Source organism: Tachypleus tridentatus, chromosome 13, assembly GCF_004210375.1.
Source record: "Tachypleus tridentatus isolate NWPU-2018 chromosome 13, ASM421037v1, whole genome shotgun sequence".
Taxonomy (NCBI): domain Eukaryota; kingdom Metazoa; phylum Arthropoda; class Merostomata; order Xiphosura; family Limulidae; genus Tachypleus; species Tachypleus tridentatus.
The window spans coordinates 24,466,764-24,485,241 of record NC_134837.1 but is presented as its reverse complement, the minus strand read 5'-3'; the positions used below and the strand labels follow the sequence as shown (position 1 = coordinate 24,485,241).

The following is an 18,478-nucleotide window of genomic DNA, read 5'->3' as shown; positions in this document are numbered from 1 at the left end:
TCAGAATCGATAAGCAATGGTTTGGACCCTTAATATTTATATGACATTTGATCTTTTGCCCTAAATTAATTTACATTTATGTATTTATTTGTAATTTCGTAATTTGTATTTTGTTAATTATAGATTTGCAGCCTATTAAGATGTATATGCTTCTGTATCTCGAAAAAAGCTTTAACTGAATGCATTTTCTTAAGTTACAGTGTTCGTGCGCATGTCCGACAGCGCGGTCATGACGCAGGATTGCCGATAACGTTTGCTGATAAACCGTATTTCACAATAATGGTTAGCTTTGCGAGTCATTTTGCCATCAGACAACGATGAGAGATGAGGTTACTTTGTTGACAGTGATGAGCCACGCTTCGCAAGCAGCGCCTTTCAAACTCAGTAGTTTACGCTCGTATAAAGAGGCGAATCAACAGTTCGAGCTCCTGAGCTCAAAGTGATTGGACAATAAATAGCACGTGCGTGTTTACTGCTAACACGTGCTAATTCGGCGTGGTGTAACTACCAGAAGTATTTCTCATTTTCCTGTGAGCGATCAAGAAAATCACAGATGGCAAGGTCGGCCTGGAAAGAAGTTTATATGTTAGGACTTTTTGTATGTTTCACGTGCTCACAAGGTGAGTCAAATTCCAAAATTTGAAATAATTAACAAAAAAAAAAAATTAAGGTATACTCTCTAACGAACATTAAGTATTACATACACAAACAACTAGCATACATGTTAAAACCTAGTTTCTTTTAAATATTTATGAGATAAATAACATCATAACATTTTTATTTCGGTTATGTGCAGGAAATAGCAAACTTATTATTACCGAACAAAATATTTTTTTTCCGAATTACTGCTGTTTAGGTTTAATTTTGTTTTCATGTAGTTATTGTCACAATTCATTAGGTAATTTTTCTTTCAGTCTATATAACTAAATTTATTTCCGTGTTCCTGTTTAATTAATTGGTGTAGGATGCTTTAAGCCAACTAAAGTTGTATATATGTCTTACAGAGTACGTGTTCAAAGATGCATTGATAAATCCACTGTTCTTTGAATATAGAAAAATTAAAACTTACCATTACTTTTGTCAGAAGTATAAGCTATGAAGAAACTATTCAGGACGATGTTCGATTACAACGTGACTGTGAAGAAAACCATACATTTAAAATTAAGATTTCATAAAACCATATGTCATAGAGTAACAAAGATTCACCAGTCATATTGAAAATGATACTTTTTAATTAGAGAAGTTTGGTTTTGGTTCAGGGCGTTTGAAAACCATACCATACAGCATGCTTAAGTGTTTTTATTGTTATTTTACTTTTGTTCTCTTCAACAGTACAAACTTGGCGATTTTAAATAAATACACGTCATTGTGTGGGACATTGACTAAAACAAGTTAAGCACCCTGCCAATGAAGACGGAAATTGCACCAAACCAACGAATTTAACACGTATGGAAAATCAACTACTAGTTGTTCTACGCACCCTTTTTTTTAAACACTTCTGAGTTAAAATTTATTTCATAAAAATGTTTTACTCATTAAACATAAAAACACATCCCAAACATTCACTTTAATTTCCGAACTAAGACATTAGTGTTTGGAAATTTTGTGAATTTTTTCTGAGCTCATAGTCTGCTAAGAGGAAATTAAAAAATAAATGTGAGCAAAATAGAAACAAATTATATATATATATATTAATGATTTATTCTCATTTTTATCAGAAATGAAATTGAAAATAGGATCTTCAAGCTGGAGGTCTAATGTATTCTTTGATTGGTCGTACCCTCTGTTGTTAACTGCAGTTTCGCCTATTCAAGGCTTAGGTCAGCAAACGAAGTGACGCTAGGCCTTCTGTATTGGTAAAGTGTATATAATACTATATGGGTTTTAAGATCGTTTTACTTCACCGTGTAGTATACCTAAATTAATTTAGGTATGCAAATAATGTTATAATATTTCATCTAATCCATGTTTCGCTATTATACAACGGCCCAACTCTTTAATGATTATTATATATATATATTTGAAAGACTTCTTTCTTACTAGAAGTTAAATTCGAAATAGAACCAATATGAACTTTGTGACTTTAATACAAGTGTATTGTTATGTTGATTTAGGCCGATCACAGTTTCTTAATTTTAGTTATCATGATGTGATTTATCTCAGCTTTGAGAAGTCATAAGTTGGTGATCTGAATATTTAATGAAAATATTTTTTCTGTTAATTTTAAATATGTAAGAAGTATGATTTGCAGGTCAACAAACTTGCAAAGTGCTTGGAACAACGTGATAGAACTTAGCTTGATGATATGTTGCTGAAAGAAAAAAATGAATGATTTTCGTGAAAGTTACAGTGCAGTCCTTATATTTTTAAAGCTTATTTTATCGTTCTGTACTTCATTTAAAATGTGATGTTTGCAGTATGATATATTGGGAATTGGTAAGCATAGTGAGACAAGATTATTTTGCACATGACAGTATAAAAGTTTCTTTTTTGTTGACAAAACCGCTGTTCGTTAGGCCTTGTTTAAATTAATTAGGCGTTATCGGCCTCTGTAACTGCTTTAACAGACAAAGAAAATCACCAAGAACAATTGCAAGCAATATATATATATAGAGAATATGAAAAAGATTACAAACTTATTACATATACTCAATGAAAACACTTTCTTATGAATTTGGCCTGGTAACAAGGAGAAGAAAGTTGTTTCTATTGTACGCTAATGAAACACGATGAAACTGCTTAAAATATTTTTTACAATCGTAACAGAGATATAGTTTAAGTTTTATGAGATAAACTCTTTATTGAAAAGTTTCATAGAGATATAAGAAGAGATAAACATAATTAACCGAAAGTCACAATAAAGATAAGCATTTTAAAATTCTTTCTAAAAAAAGATATCACATTAAAATATTTTCGACTTAAAAAAACCCAAAAAACATAGTAGTCTAATCCAGCCATTGTTACTGTTAAAGGGTGGAAGTACAAGAAATTAGTATGGGTGGCACTTGATAAATAAAATGACTAACATTTATTTTTCATTTGACATTATTCACATTTAATATTTTAGTATTTTAAAAATTATCTCGTTGACTATTTCACACAAATATAATAGTAGTATTAATGCTGTATATTCTTGACATTTCTGTATGACTAAAATATATTTCAAAACACCATACATAATTAAAACACCATTTAGAACTTGCCACTCATTTCAAGGATTATTAGTGAATCATGTCTACGGACTCTTTAACGCATTGTTAAAAACGGACTTTTATTGGTGAATCGTATATAAACTATTTAATACGATATTTAAAATTAACACTCGTATCAAAATACATACATTCACGATATATTTATCACTGAAACGATTATAAGAACTGCATAGTATTATATACAGTGTATAGAATTTATTGCAAGAAGTAACTTTGAAATTTATTTACTCGTAAATAAACCATTCAACACATTGTTTGAAACTTGCACATATAATCAGGAATACTGGTGAATCGTATATAAATTATAGAAACTGGCATTCCTAATCATAAATATTGATTAATTGTATGTAAGCTATTTAAAATTCTTTTTCGTTTATTTTTTAGGATAAACAAGCAAATGTGTTTAAAATATTTTATTCTTATGTAAAATATCCACTTCTAACATGTATATTTAATAAAAATTCATATAAACAGGGTTAGAAAAAACAAAAAGAAAGAATTATGTAAACCAGTTACTCTTCCATACATATTAACTACAATACTAGCCACTCCATGGATTTGTTTCAGGACACACACATACAGAGCATCCATAAAGAAGAATCAATGAGTAATCTTTTAATTTTGCTGTGCTTGTGAAAGGAATTTCTATATTTTACCTTTTGTTCTTCTGTAAAGTATCGTGATCTCAGAAGAATAATGAAACATTAATTTGATTAATATATGTGATGAATTTACTGTTATATACCTATTTCAATATTGATGTTTGTTTAAGTTAAATTTACATTTGGAACTTTTTGTGTCTTTCTAATCAAACATAAAGCTATGTAATGTTACATGTGCTTTGCTCACGATCGGTATTAAAACCTTAATTCTATGGTTGTATGTCTGTAGACATATCACTGTGTCACTGGAGGGGCATTTGGAAATATACATGAATTATATTGTTAAATCTGTATAGCGAAGTTCCTGCTTATCCACTAAGACTGTAGAAAGTTCTCGAGTGCAAGAATCAACAATAAATGTGTGTATGTAAGTTCTGGTTCCCCAGTGCACAACGGTACGTCTGCGGACTCACACTGCTAGAAACTGGGTTTAAATACCCGTGATTGGCAGAGCACAAATAGCCCAATTGTGTAGCTTGGTGCTTAATTCTGAACAAATGAAAAACACAAACAAAAGCTCTGGTGTATTGTCTATATTGTTATGGAAGCTGAAATTTCTAGAAATTCTTCTCACACCTATAAATATAAACAACGCTACGCGCAATGAGACAGTATATATTATTGGTTCGTTATAGTTATGGTGCTATAAACTTTGGAAGCTATAACTGTGATTGATTTAATGCTTATTAATTGGGAACTTTCAATATTTGACCAGGAACCTTTATAGATTTCGAACATTACAACCCATTTAACTTCAGTGGATTAACTTTAGATATCAGTAATTTTACGAAAACATTACATAATTTTAGTAGTGGAATAACTCCGCTTGTGATTAGTTATCTCCCTGTTTAGTGACTTGTATCTACATCAACTCAACCTTTATTCGTTCATTGTGAATTTTCGATAAAATATCAAATAAGTTTTAGTCCAGGGAGAAGAGTCAGTATTGTTTCTAAGTTTGTAAAAGTTTCGTACATAGATTATTATTTGTAATAACAGTTATTGTACATTATGTTATTGTTTATTATTAATTGGATACATATCAACATTTATTTCACTTCTAAATATAATTACAATTTAACTCAATTTTAGTTAATTCAAAATTATAATTCTTATCGTAAACAACAATTTTGGGGCACGTGTTTCAGATCCGAATCAGACACAAAAGTCTATCTAAATCTAATTTCAAATCATATTTCAGTTTATATTTACCAACAAGAATTCTTCATGTGTGATTATCAAAGTTGTCTGAGCCATCCTTCCTCGAACAACTAGAAAGATAAAACAAAAATGAATTATTCGAAACTGTCCACATTTTAGAATTATAGGTTAGAAAAAAGGAAATAAAAAAGTGTATTGTTAAAAAAATTGTCGATGATCATTTGTTGTCTGAGGAAGCATTAGAGGAACACTCTGGTGTCCCTAGTGGATGTTGAGGAATACTCTGGTGTCCCTAGTGGATGTTGAGGAATACTATGGTGTCCCTAGTGGGTATTGAGGAATACTCTGGTGTCCCTTGTGGGTGTTGAGGAATACTCTGGTGTCCATAATGGGTGTTGAGGAATTCTCTGGTGTCCCTAGTGGATGTTGAGGAATACTCTGGTGTCCCTAGTGGATGTTGAGGAATACTATGGTGTCCCTAGTGGATGTTGAGGAATACTATGGTGTCCCTAGTGGGTGTTGAGAAATACTCTGGTGTCCCTAGTGGATGTTGAGGAATACTCTGTTGTCCTTAGTGGATGTTGAGGAATACTCTGGTGTCCCTAGTGGATGTTGAGGAATACTCTGGTGTCCCTAGTGGATGTTGAGGAATACTCTGGTGTCCCTAGTGGGTATTGAGGAATACTCTGGTGTCCCTAGTGGGTGTTGAGGAATACTCTGGTGTCCATAATGGGTGTTGAGGAATTCTCTGGTGTCCCTAATGGGTGTTGAGGAATACTCTGGTGTCCCTACTGGGTGTTCAGGATTATGCGATAAAGTTAAGTTAGAGATCCAATTAAAATACAAACAAATCGAGCTTGAAAAAGCTCTTATCGAAGCCAAGAAAGAAGGAGTCTGTACTGACGCCAAAAAAGAATTAGCTGTTATGGAGTGTGTGTGTGTGTGTTTTCTTATAGCAAAGCCAAAATCGGGCTATTTGCTGAGTGCATCGAAACTTTTATCGAAACCGAAAGAGATCACAAATATCTCACAGTTAAAACAACTATCCTTGAACCAAAAAGAAATTAATTAGAAAGAAATGAAATTTAGACTAAACTCAGATTAACCAAGGCAAAATGACAGTTTGAACTTAATTGATGTCCTAAAGCATCATTATTCAATGAAAACGTAGAAGGTGATAAATATTTCCAACATGGAAATATTTGAGCTGTTAAAGCACATGAAGCTTATACATATCTTTCTACAAGATTCTTGATGACGAGAAACACATGAAATAAAAATGTATCTTGGAACGGTTGGTATAGGTATTAACACTTTTACTGATAAGGAAAGAACAGTGTTTCGACCTTCCTAGGTCATCTTCAGGTTAGCTAAGAAATTTTGAAGTGACAGTTGCCGAACAAGTGAATATAACAAATACATTAAAAACTATTTGCGTGAGTGCTATAATTCGCCTGCTAATTTAAACACTCCTCTTAACATTACATTTCCCATGTATCTCAGAACGGTTGGTATAGGTATTAACACTTTTACTGATAAGTAGAGAACAACATCTATATACATCTGTAGAAGATTGTTTGAATTACGATAAGGTTAAAGTAGCTATCCTCAAAGTATATGAATCAGTATTGGAGGCTTGTTGTCAAATGTTTAGAAGTTATTGCAAGCAAGATAATGAAACTTATATGGAATTTGCTCACGAAAGAAAAGGTTAATTTTATGCATACTGACAAAAGTTTCAACAAACTAAGATGATTATGCCTAATCGAGAAGTTTAAACATTGTGCAGGTGATGACCTGAAAACTACTTGTATGAACAAAAAGTTGAAATACTACAGGAAGCAACTTTAACACATAAATCCACTTTTCATAACGAGGAATTCATGCCATTTCAGCAAAACATGTATCTTTTCAATTCTCTAAAGTTGAAGACTCTTCTAAACAATCCAGCTCCTCTAATTTAAAATCTTTTGATAGTAAGGATAGGCCTCTATCGAAACCATCAAAGCCTGTCTGCCATTTATCGTATAAAACCTGATCATGTTATATCTGACTGTTGATGTTTGAAAAAGAAAATAAAAAAGAGTTACACTAAGTTCATGTGTGTCTACATATGGACTCAGTTTCATCAGAACATCCGATGTCGTTGATTCGGCCAGTGATATAAAGGCTGATGTAGTCAGAGAGGAATTTATACTTTTTGTGTCTGTCGCTTCTGTGTACTTGACAAATGAAGCTGTCAATGCCATACCCATTTGTATTCTATTAGATACTGGGATAACTAAATTATTGCTATATTACCTTTGTATTCGAGTTTTGCCACTGGCGAGTAGGTTATTGCTCAGGGTATTGAGGGTGGCTTTGTTAATATTCTTCTTAATAACATTTATTTAGCATCAGACATTGTTGTGGTCGGAATAAGATCTTCTCTACCTAATTAGGATGTATCATTATTGTTGGGAAACGATATTGATGGGAAAAACGTTGTTGCCAAACCGAGAATGGTTAGTGAGCCAATCACGGATTGATTTAAGGATAAAGTTGTCATTGAGGAGAATGACGATGTGTTTCCTCATATGCTGTGACTTGAGTTCGGGCTAAACAATTGAGTGAAAAATAAGTGATAGACATGCATTCAGAAAATGATATTATAGATTAATCTCAAACATTTTGGGATTTAAGAGGAATCTTGTAGATGATCGTCATATTGACAGATCCTTGGTGAGTAACAATAATGGACATGAGGGATCTGGTTCACGTGTTGAAATCCTGTTTGCTAAAAGTAAACTGACTGCTGAGCATGAAACAAATTCACAGGTCTCTTCACTATTTAACTACACCCTCCCAAAAGATGAACTGGAGAAAATTCTAAATGGCTATTTTCCAAAAATGGTGTGCTAATGAGGAAAGGATATCTGCAAGCTTCAGAGGAATGATACGTAGTTTGCCAGATAGTTGTTTCCAAAGTATATCATTCTGAGATATTGACAATTACTCTTGAATTCCCCATCTATAGTCATTTAGGTTTCAATAAGATATGCAACATGAAACATTTTTTTTTTGCCAAATAGTAGGCAAGATGTTTCTCAGTTTGGTAAAACTTGTCATACATCTAAGATGATCGGAAAACTTAACCAAAAAAATTCTGTTTCGCTTTTGAAACCTATCCAATTTTTCTAAGAACGCTTCAGTCGAGTGATTGTTGTTTGTATTAGACCATTACCCAAAATTCGATCAGGGAACCGGAACTTATTAACTATCTTCTGCGCATCTACTCGACTCCCTCAATCTATCCCTTTAAGAAACACTTCAGCTCAAAAAATTCGAAGGCTTTGATTAATTTCTTTATTTTTGTTAGCTTTCTCAAAGATATTCAGTCTGATCAGGGATCAGATTTTACGTTGAGGTTGTTTCAAGAAGTTTATAAACTCATTGCTAAACAGATCAAATCCAGTGTGTTTTACCCAGAATATCAAGGTGCTCTCCTATAGGTTTCATACTACCTTAAAAAATGAAACGTGGACTTACTGTGTCAATAACAAGAAGGACTAGAATGAAGAAGTTAGTCTATTATTATTTGCTTTTCGTGAGTCGATTTAGGGGTCGTTAGGATTTAACCCATTTGAACTCGTATTTGGCTATTCAGTGTGTGATATTCTGAAGTTGCTGAAAGAACAATGATTGAAAGATAACCTGAAGGAAATGCTCTTATTGGATTATGTTTCCAAGTTTCGGTCCAGGCACCTTTAAATTTAAAAATATTGGAAATGAATGCAACACCGAATTGAGTAACTCTGACATCGTTTCCTGTCTTGATTCGAAATTCAGTCGCTTGCTACCTGAACAGAAAAATAAATTTGCTAGTTTATTGAATGGATATGACTATTTCCGGATGTTCCTAATCAAATCGACATTGTTGTTCATGATGTTCATGCAGGTGATACTTCTTGTGTTTAACAACTTCCTTATCATGTGAATCTAATTAAAGCCTATAAAATGCATAATTAAATGTCTTATATGCTAGAAAACGTTGTTATAAAGTCTAGTAAGAGTGATTGGTTTTATCGTTGTGCACTGGTTCCTAACTCTGGTGGTTCGGTTAGATTTTGTACCGATTTTCTCAAAATAAATACATTGACAAAAATAGATTGCTGTATTACTCCAAGAATGGAGGATTGTGTTGATAAAATTGGAAAAGCCAAATATATATCACAAAGTGTGACCTGGGTTGTTTCTATAACTGACAGGAAAAAGAAATCCCTGCATTTGTTACTCATGATAGTTTGTTTTATTTGTTTATTTGTGGTTATGCACAAAGCCGCACAATGGGCTATCTGCGGTCTGCCTACCACGGGTATCAAAACCCGGTTTCTAGTCCGAAGACTCGCCAATATGCCACCGTGGTATACTCTTGATGGTTTATACTAGTACAATGTAATGCGTTTTACGATGAAAATTCCACAAGCAAATTTTCAGCGAATTGTGTATTAGTATCTCAACAATCTGTCAAACGTTGGAATTTACGTTGATGATATTGTGATTTCCAGTGACACCTGGAAAGAACACTTCTGCGGATTACGTGATGTTTTTTGACAAGCTCAAGAAAACCACTCGCAAAAAGTGACTTTTGTAGAGTCAAAATTGTTTAATTAGGTCATGTTGTGGACCACGGCCTAGTTTTTGATTTTATTGTTTTGAATTAAGCACAATGCTACACAATGAACTATCTGTTCTCTGCCCACCACGGGTATCAAAACCCGGTTTTTAGCGTTGTAAGTCTGCGGACATACCGCTGTGTCATTGGAGTACAAGTTTCTTAAACTCAAGCCGAAGTTTATTGTAATATAAATCATCCAACTCTTGCCAACAAAAAAGAGTTTCATGAGATTTTTGGAACTGGCTGGTTATTACCTGAAGTTTTGTAAACGCATTGCTGATGTCACTGTACCGTTAACAAACCTATTGAAGAAAATAAAAAGTTCAAGTGGTCTAAAACATTTAAATATGCTTTTTAAAAGGTCAAATTTTTATTGTGCACTTACAGTGTATCGATGATACCTGACTTTGATAAGCCTTTTGCATTAGCTGTTGATGTCAAGTGCTAGTACTGTTCTATTAAAACAAGATAACAAAGGTATTGAACACCCTGTTTGTTATTTTTCTCAAACGTTTAATTGCCACCGAAAGAATTATTCTACTGTGTTAAAAAACAACAACATTGACTCTAGTGTTAGCTTTAGAACATGTTCATGTGTATGTATCCGCATTGTAACAACCTGATGTCATTTAAACTGACACTGCCGTTGACAATTTTTAATCCGAATGAAGGGCAAAAACAGAGACTGTTAAACTTGAGTTTATCATTAAAAGAGTATGATTTGAAGATAGTCCTTGTCAAAGAGGTTGATAACATCTGTCCTGACGCACTTTCACGAGCTATCTAATTTTATAATCATAAGGTTTTCTATATTGTTGTCAATGTATATGTATGTTTTTTAAAATCCATTTAAGGTAACTTTTAATTCTATAATGAGGGAGAAGTGATGGATTTACTATCTTAAAGATATATTTATATCAATGCTTGTTTAAGTTAAATTTATATTTAGAAATATACATAACTTCTACTGTTAAATCTGTATTACGAAATTCCCGACTATCCACTAAAATTGTATAAAATTCTCGAGCATAAGAATAAACGATGTACTATATATGTATGTGAATACTATTGTATCGTCTATGTTCTTGTGCAAGCTGAAATTTCTAAAACCTTTCCTCACGCCTACAAATATAACCAATGTAATGCGCTAGGAGGCAGAAAATATTATAGGTTTTCTGTATTTTATAACCTTAGAATCTGTAATGGTGATTGACATAACGCTTATTAATCGGAACTTCAACTATTTGACCAGGAACGTTTGTAGATTTTGAACATTACAAACCATTTAACTTCAGCGGATTTACATCTGGCATCAATAGTTTTACGAAAACATTACATAACTTCAGTGGTGAAATAACACGGCGTGTGACCAGGGAAGGAAGAACACAGAACTAGCTAGCTCTCTGTTAAGTGAATTATATCTACATCAACTCATAATTAATTAATTCATATTGAATCCTCGTTAAAGTATCAAAAAATATCAGTCCAGATAGAAGACTCAATATTGTTTGTAAGTTTGTAAAAATTTGTATACAGATCATTATTTCTAATAACCGTTATAAAGTAAAATATATTTGTATGAAAAAAAAACAAATTCTGTGAATCACTCTTGTTGGGAAGTATAATTTATATATATAAATTCGATACCTACCGACACTCCTTTAACTTCTAAACCTAAATTAAAATTTAACCCAGTTTCAGGCTATTCGAAATCATAATACAGTAAATTTGTCGAAATTCTATCTCCTTTGGCAAATGAAAAATAAATTGAATCAATTGCTGTTATGTTTATGAGTTTACTTTTGGATTTATGAATTTGAACATTGCAGCGTTTAGATCCTGTACTGATACTTCAGATCACTCATTTTTTTAGTCTTTAATAAAATCATATCTGGAAGATAGTTGAACATAAAAACACAAAAAAAACAGCGAGCTAAGACAATATAAAAGAATGTTTGTATTTTGTTAGTTACACAGATAATTCTCTGAACTGCAGGTACCAAAATCCCATTTTTAGTTATAAGTCTTCTGATTTTAGAAAATAACTAATACAAATACCATGTCCTTATTACAAGAATGTGAAATCGTTCTGTAGAAAACAAATAAAGAATGTAAACACATTTTTTGTTGACGTGAAAGTTTTTCCTTAGAAAAAACAACACAATGATGTAATAGTTGATCTCTTTCGCACATTTTTCATAGACGTTGTACAACTTGCGAAATTTGACCTTTAACATTGTTTTCCCTGAAAATATAGAATAATCACTTACAAAATAATAATAACATATATATTTTTTCTTTGGAAACGATAGCCATACACTCCTGTTAGTACAGTTGTAAGTCTACGGATTTACAACGCTGAAATCAGGGGTTCGATTCTCGGTAGGCTAAGCAGATAACCTCCGGTTACTTTGCTATAAGAAAAACACACACAATAGTGATGGAGGAACAGTCACAAAGTTTTGCAAACAAAAAGTCTTAGTTGTTAATAAGTAAAGAGAGCGAACATTTAAGATAAATTTACTAATTAAACACTTTAGTTTCTTGAAGTTAAACATTTATAAGTAAGAAGAAAAGTACAAAAAGAAAGAACAACTGAGTAATGAACTATAGCAGTTTGCAGGATATCTGTGAGTCAAAATTACTTGGTTAAGGTAATTCAAGATATTTTGATTTAGTCAACCAACTTAGCAGTAAGAGAGAGTAAATATTAAGTTAAAATAACTTAAGATTTAATGCCTAATCTACAATGGGCACTATAGTGGATTAAAGAAAAGTGAAAATAAGTTTGAAAAGGAAATACAAACCATTTTGACGAGATCTGTTTGTAAGAAAATATTGTAAGGGGTATAGATGTGGTTTTGCAATGAAGATGTCTGAGGAAGTAAATCATTTAATTAGTATGTAGATGCCTTAGTTCTTAAATTGAAAAATATATTTAGATTTAATTTAAAGAGCTTAAAGGTTTTCAGCTGAAATAATGTTTAGGGGAAATTGGTCAAATTATTCATTTCCTTTGTTCGATTACTTCACTACCGGTTGATTATTGACAGATTCATCTTGCTCATCGCAGGACAAAGTTACTTTAGCGAAAGGAACATGGGGTGAAAATTAACATTGTTAGTACTGAAAGCAAAAGTTGAGGATATATCACAACCATTTGACTGCTGTTTATTGTTGAAAAGAGAAGTGCCTATAAGAAAACAATTATCAACAGCACTTCAATTATATTTGTAAAGCCACTGAAATACCTGAAACAATTATTACATTTGTTGGAAAAATTATATTTTAATGCTTTGTGTTTTTGTGTGTGTTCGTTTGTATTTGTTAGAGAAACAGAGTCAAGTTAAGCATTAGGAAAATTAAGTAGTACAAAACTTTTATCGACACTGTCGAAAAAAAATGCATATAATTAAACCATGGAAAACAGGTTTAAAGTTTAAGGTTTGGCTATAATGAGTAGCTGCAGTCAACAAGAATGCCAAATAAATTAGGGCTATTTTGATTAAGAAAAGTTTATACTGTGTAGGTAAAAGCTAGCAGAATGAGGATTTAACGTAACAAAAATTAAATAGTCTACGTAACTCTCGTGCTCAGAAAATACGTAACAAAGATAAACAGAACGAATTCTATGTGAAGAATAATAAATATTTCTGCAAATGGTTTTGAAATAACAGGACAAACACGCGTTTATAACAACGAGTGTGTTTGTATGTATGTTGGAAGGGCTAGATAATTTTTCAAGGTTGACGAAATTCAGAGCAGCTCTCAGAAAATTGAACTCAGATGAAATTAGGGACACATTCTATAAGAATGATATTGATCAATCATCATTGTTCTCGTATTTAGAAAATAAAAAATAATGTTATTTAATACACTTATTATGAATTTACAGTGAATACGGGTGGAAATAAGCTGTTTCTGTGTAAGGCGACGAAAATAAAATCGAATAAGGGATGCTAAAGGGGACCTATGCATTTTTTTTTACGCAGTGTAGGTCGACTTATTAAACGTTTACTTGACTTAGCAATAACTGCTAATTGAGTTAGCTAATTTTGTGAGTTAACTACATAAGATGCTGAAAATGGTTGACTTACAACTAACAATATTAAGAATTTCAGTGGAAATTCAGTTAGTTTGTATTTTACCAGTATTATAAAATAACTTGTGGACAACAAGAGACTATTTTTAAGGTAATTATACCTTTATTCTCGAGGATGAAGGAATTTTAAAAATTAAAATTTACCCTTTACCTTTTTGGGAAATTATCGATTCCTTTTGTAAAACTCATGTTAATTGTTCACTATTCATTCCATAACCTACCTTTTATATAAATAAAAGTGTCTTACGTACGCCATAACTAGTGTTTCCAAATATTAGGCTTGTGTCTTCTCGTTCTCTTGTTTCTTGAATACAGCACAAAATAACCAACAAAACATATTTGCTCACTAAACCTCTAACGAAATAAACATAAATAAAATACATTTGTTGAACAACCTGAACTTTATGTTACAGTGTCATTCTCGTATAGCTCAGAGAGAAGCTTGAGGACTTATAACATTAAAAATGAGGATTCAGTAGTGAGCAATGAGCTTAAAAGTAAAAAGAAATAATAAAACAATTACATTAGGTTTCTTACAGTTTAGCTTATTTGCTGTAAAATATTTTCTGTTTTAATAACAACAGCAAGTTTTTTAGCCAGTTGTGGATTTAGTTCGTTTTGTAGAAGGCTTTTTAAACATTTCTAGCGAAAGTCAGTTTCATCATCAGTATTTTATACGACAGTGGAGTTTATTCCCTGGTACATAAAAGCATTATCGTAAACATGAGTTGTCTACACTGGAAATGACAGTGTGGATCTTATCGACTTCGTGATTTATGTTATATAACACAGTGTAAACATTCTGACAGCATAATTCTATTGTAGTGGAACGTACGCTTTGCTTAATTACTACATCTAGGCCATCACCTAATAGCACAATTACATTTATCAAATAAGTTAACACTATAGAAGAAACCGTGCACACTAACTGCCCACCTAAGCAGGATCTTTTTCATGGAAATTGAACACATGTTTTGCAAATAACATTTATTTGTAAGAATAGGTTCTCTGTGGTAAAATCAGGTTTTGATATATGTATTGGTCACAGCACAGGTTACCCATTATGTACTTTGTGCTTACCAACAAATAATAAAAACTGTCATAAAGTATACAGGAATCGAATATGTAAATACTCTCTTCAGGCTAGCTTCAATCACAAAGGAAAATATTGGTATAATTTTCAACCTAGCATCAAGAACAACAGAAAACACTTTTCGTACTTATTTCTTTATACTAATCTCTTCTGATTGCATCCATCCAAATGAACACACTACTAGTATATTACTATATCCATCCAAATGAACACACTACTAGTATTATATCCATCCAAATGAACACACTACTAGTATATTACTATATCCAATCAAATGGAACACATTATTTTTATCCAAATTTGCACCTACCCCAACAGAACACATTTCCAACCTCTGCAGATTTGCATCCAATCGAATTAGACACATTAATAACCTCTTCAGATCTGCATCAAATCCAGTTTAACACATTACTAGTCTTGTATCCAATCTAATTAGACACATTAATAACCTCTTCAGATCTGCATCAAATCCAGTTTAACACATTACTAGTCCTGTATCCAATCCATTCCAGTTTAACACATCACTAGTCTTGTATTAATCTCTTCAGATCCATGCATCTGTCTCCAATCTAATTAACACACTACTGCATCGAATCCAGTTTAACACATTACTAGTCCTGTATCCAATCCATTGGAATACGTTATTAATCTCTTCAGACATACATCCAATCCATTTGAACACACTACTAATCTCTTCAGACATACATCCAATCCATTTGAACACACTACTAATCTCTTCAGACATACATCCAATCCATTTGAACACTCTACTAATCTCTTCTTACTTACATCCAATCCATTTGAACACACTACTAATCTCTTCAGACATACATCCAATCCATTTGAACACTCTACTAATCTCTTCTTACTTACATCCAATCCATTTGAACACACTACTAATCTCTTCAGACATACATCCAATCCATTTGAACACTCTACTAATCTCTTCTTACTTACATCCAATCCATTTGAACACACTACTAATCTCTTCAGACATACATCCAATCCATTTGAACACTCTATTAATCTCTTCTTACTTACATCCAATTCAATTGATCGCACTACTAATTTCTTCATTAATAATAACGATAGGCCTGTATATCACATTGTAATAAATTGCCACTGTGTTCAGGCAGGACGCGCCACAATGGAACAACTGTGAAACTACCAGATTAACAACTATTACTGGCAGTGTAATGTTTTTTAATATCATAGGTTCTCACTTACTTTTTTTTCACTAATGTATACATTTCTTTTAACATAATTACTTGATTATGTATCACTGATGACTACAACTTAACGACTTTTTTATTTTAAATTATATCTCTCGTAAACAGCAATTTAATATATGTACTTGTGTTAATGTAAGGTGACTAATGTTTAATACCTTTTCAGTTTATCGTTTTATATGTTAATGTTTCATCAGATTGCGTGAACTATCTTGCAACAGTAAATTACCCTGTTCTTTGTTCATTTTTCACTGTTTTTCTTGTTACGGAATTTCAACTATCTTCTGTCTTCATTATTCCATATCATTTCGCTTGGTAATAAGATATTCTACACTATTGTTGATAAAACGATAGACTTTGTTTCATAATACATCACAAATGCTTACATTAAAAGGGTGAACTATTTGAAGAACAAATGAAAGAAAGAGCACGATTAGGAAGAGTTAGAATTATATAGGTTTATTCAAAGAGTCAAACATGATACACACATTTATTACTATTATTTTTTTGAATGTCTTTGCCTGCAGTTTACACTTTAATGTGTAGATATTTTCATTGTAAGCTTACCACTAATAATTTTCATTACATTTGATTAAATGGCTTTAGTGTTTGTTTTGTGAGGGAAATGTAATGAACATTTATGTGGAAAAGCTTACAGTGAAGATATCTACACTATGGAAATAACTTTAAAACGATTACTCTCTGTTTGTTTCTTAGATTCATAGAGAATAAATATATAGAGCTTCCTTGAAACATTATTTTTTTCCTCTTTCCACGTGACTTAGACACCGTTTGAGACATAATATTTGGCTTATTTTGCGTCAGTTGGAAGTGTATTAGGATACTAATATATTTATGGGTTTATTATACTTGCATAATGCATGCCTATTAATGTTCGAATACGACATATGTCTCAAATTTGCGTGGTGTTGTATCCGTGTCCTTATAGTGCTTGAGGTAAAGGCTATATATGACACCTACATTAATATACCATTTTTCATCCTTTATGAAGAGTCCTTCGAGCTTTATATCTTAATATACAAAGAGACTTAAACACACATTTTAATTCTACCTGCGAATAATTTCGACGGGTTATTTTTCTTAAGTGATTTTTTAATCCCTATTGTCTGTTTCCCATAATATGGTAAAACAAAAGTATATTTTATTTAGTTACTTCCTGTTTGAATGAAGTTGAAAAGACCCTCATATTTAGATTTTCTTCAATAACTTTAGACATAATATTGTTTGAAGAAGCATTTTTATTCGGGATTTCTTAACATTTTCTCTCTCTTTGTACAATATAATTCCTATTCGCTGGTTAATTCATATGCTTGACGAATCAGTACTTTTATGAAGGAGCTTTCTTAATAGGTTATAGTATAAAAGATTTAAAATTAATATAAACATTTTGTGTGTGCCACGAGTGATAATAAATAGGAATCAATTATAAAATAAAGTCTATTAATTAATATACTCAAACAGAGTTCGAATGAACAAAATAGTACAATTCACTTCTTTTGGAAGTTACGAGAGCCGTCGTTTTGCAATACTAATTTTTTTATAGCTTGCTTAGATGATTCTCAAACTAAAGGAATTTCTAGTAAATTAAACGTTAAATCGGGTCGGACATGTTTTTATAAACTGTTATTTTTATAGAATTTTAAAAAGCAGAGGATTAAAGAGTGTAAAAGTACTTTATTATTCATCTGAAATAATATACTGTTCAAAAAATTAAAGGAACAAGTACATATTTCAGTATATGTTTGTCATAACTAAATTTATGCATGAAAAACATATCCGTTCGTCTACAATTGTATGTTTTAAACTTGCGAGTGAAGTTTGAAGCAACTCAAACGAAACTCACCCCACTCAAGGATAATACAACTCAAGGCACCCTATATAAGGTTGTTAAGTGAAACTATGCTGTCCTGATTAATTCTCGAAACAAATACCAACATGGATCTTTTGCGACTCGTTTTGTCAGTGTGCACCTTTATCTTGTACACCCAAGCAGTCAGGCGCCATCTGACAGAGAACGAGGTGGCCAGGACGATCCAGATGCTGGAGGATGGCTAGACCCAAAGGAGGGTGGCACAGCGCGTCGGTGTGTCAACAAGCGTCATCAATCGACTTTGAAGACACTACCAGGAGACGAAATCTTATGATAGGAGACCAGGTCAAGGCCGTCATTGCTTCTCAACAGCCAGAGAGGACTGATACATTATGACTACCGCTATGCTGGACAGGTTAGCTACGGCTCGGTCACTACGAAATGACCTTCAGCATTCCACTGAAACCCGTGTGTCGACCCAAATAGTTCGCAATCGTCTGCGTGAAGAAGGACGCCTTAGGGCCAGACAGT

The 18,478-nt window shown here is 32.4% G+C and overlaps 1 protein-coding gene across 1 annotated transcript in view; it reads left to right on the top strand.

Moving 5' to 3' along the window:
- The first annotated feature begins 314 nt into the window (after positions 1 to 314).
- LOC143239527 (lachesin-like) overlaps positions 315 to 18,478 on the top strand; it is a 275,854-nt gene continuing 257,690 nt past the window's right edge. The window contains exon 1 of the mRNA XM_076480683.1: positions 315 to 620. Within this exon, the coding sequence (XP_076336798.1) occupies positions 554 to 620 (67 nt within the window). The 5' untranslated portion in view covers positions 315 to 553. The remainder of the gene's footprint in view (positions 621 to 18,478) is intronic.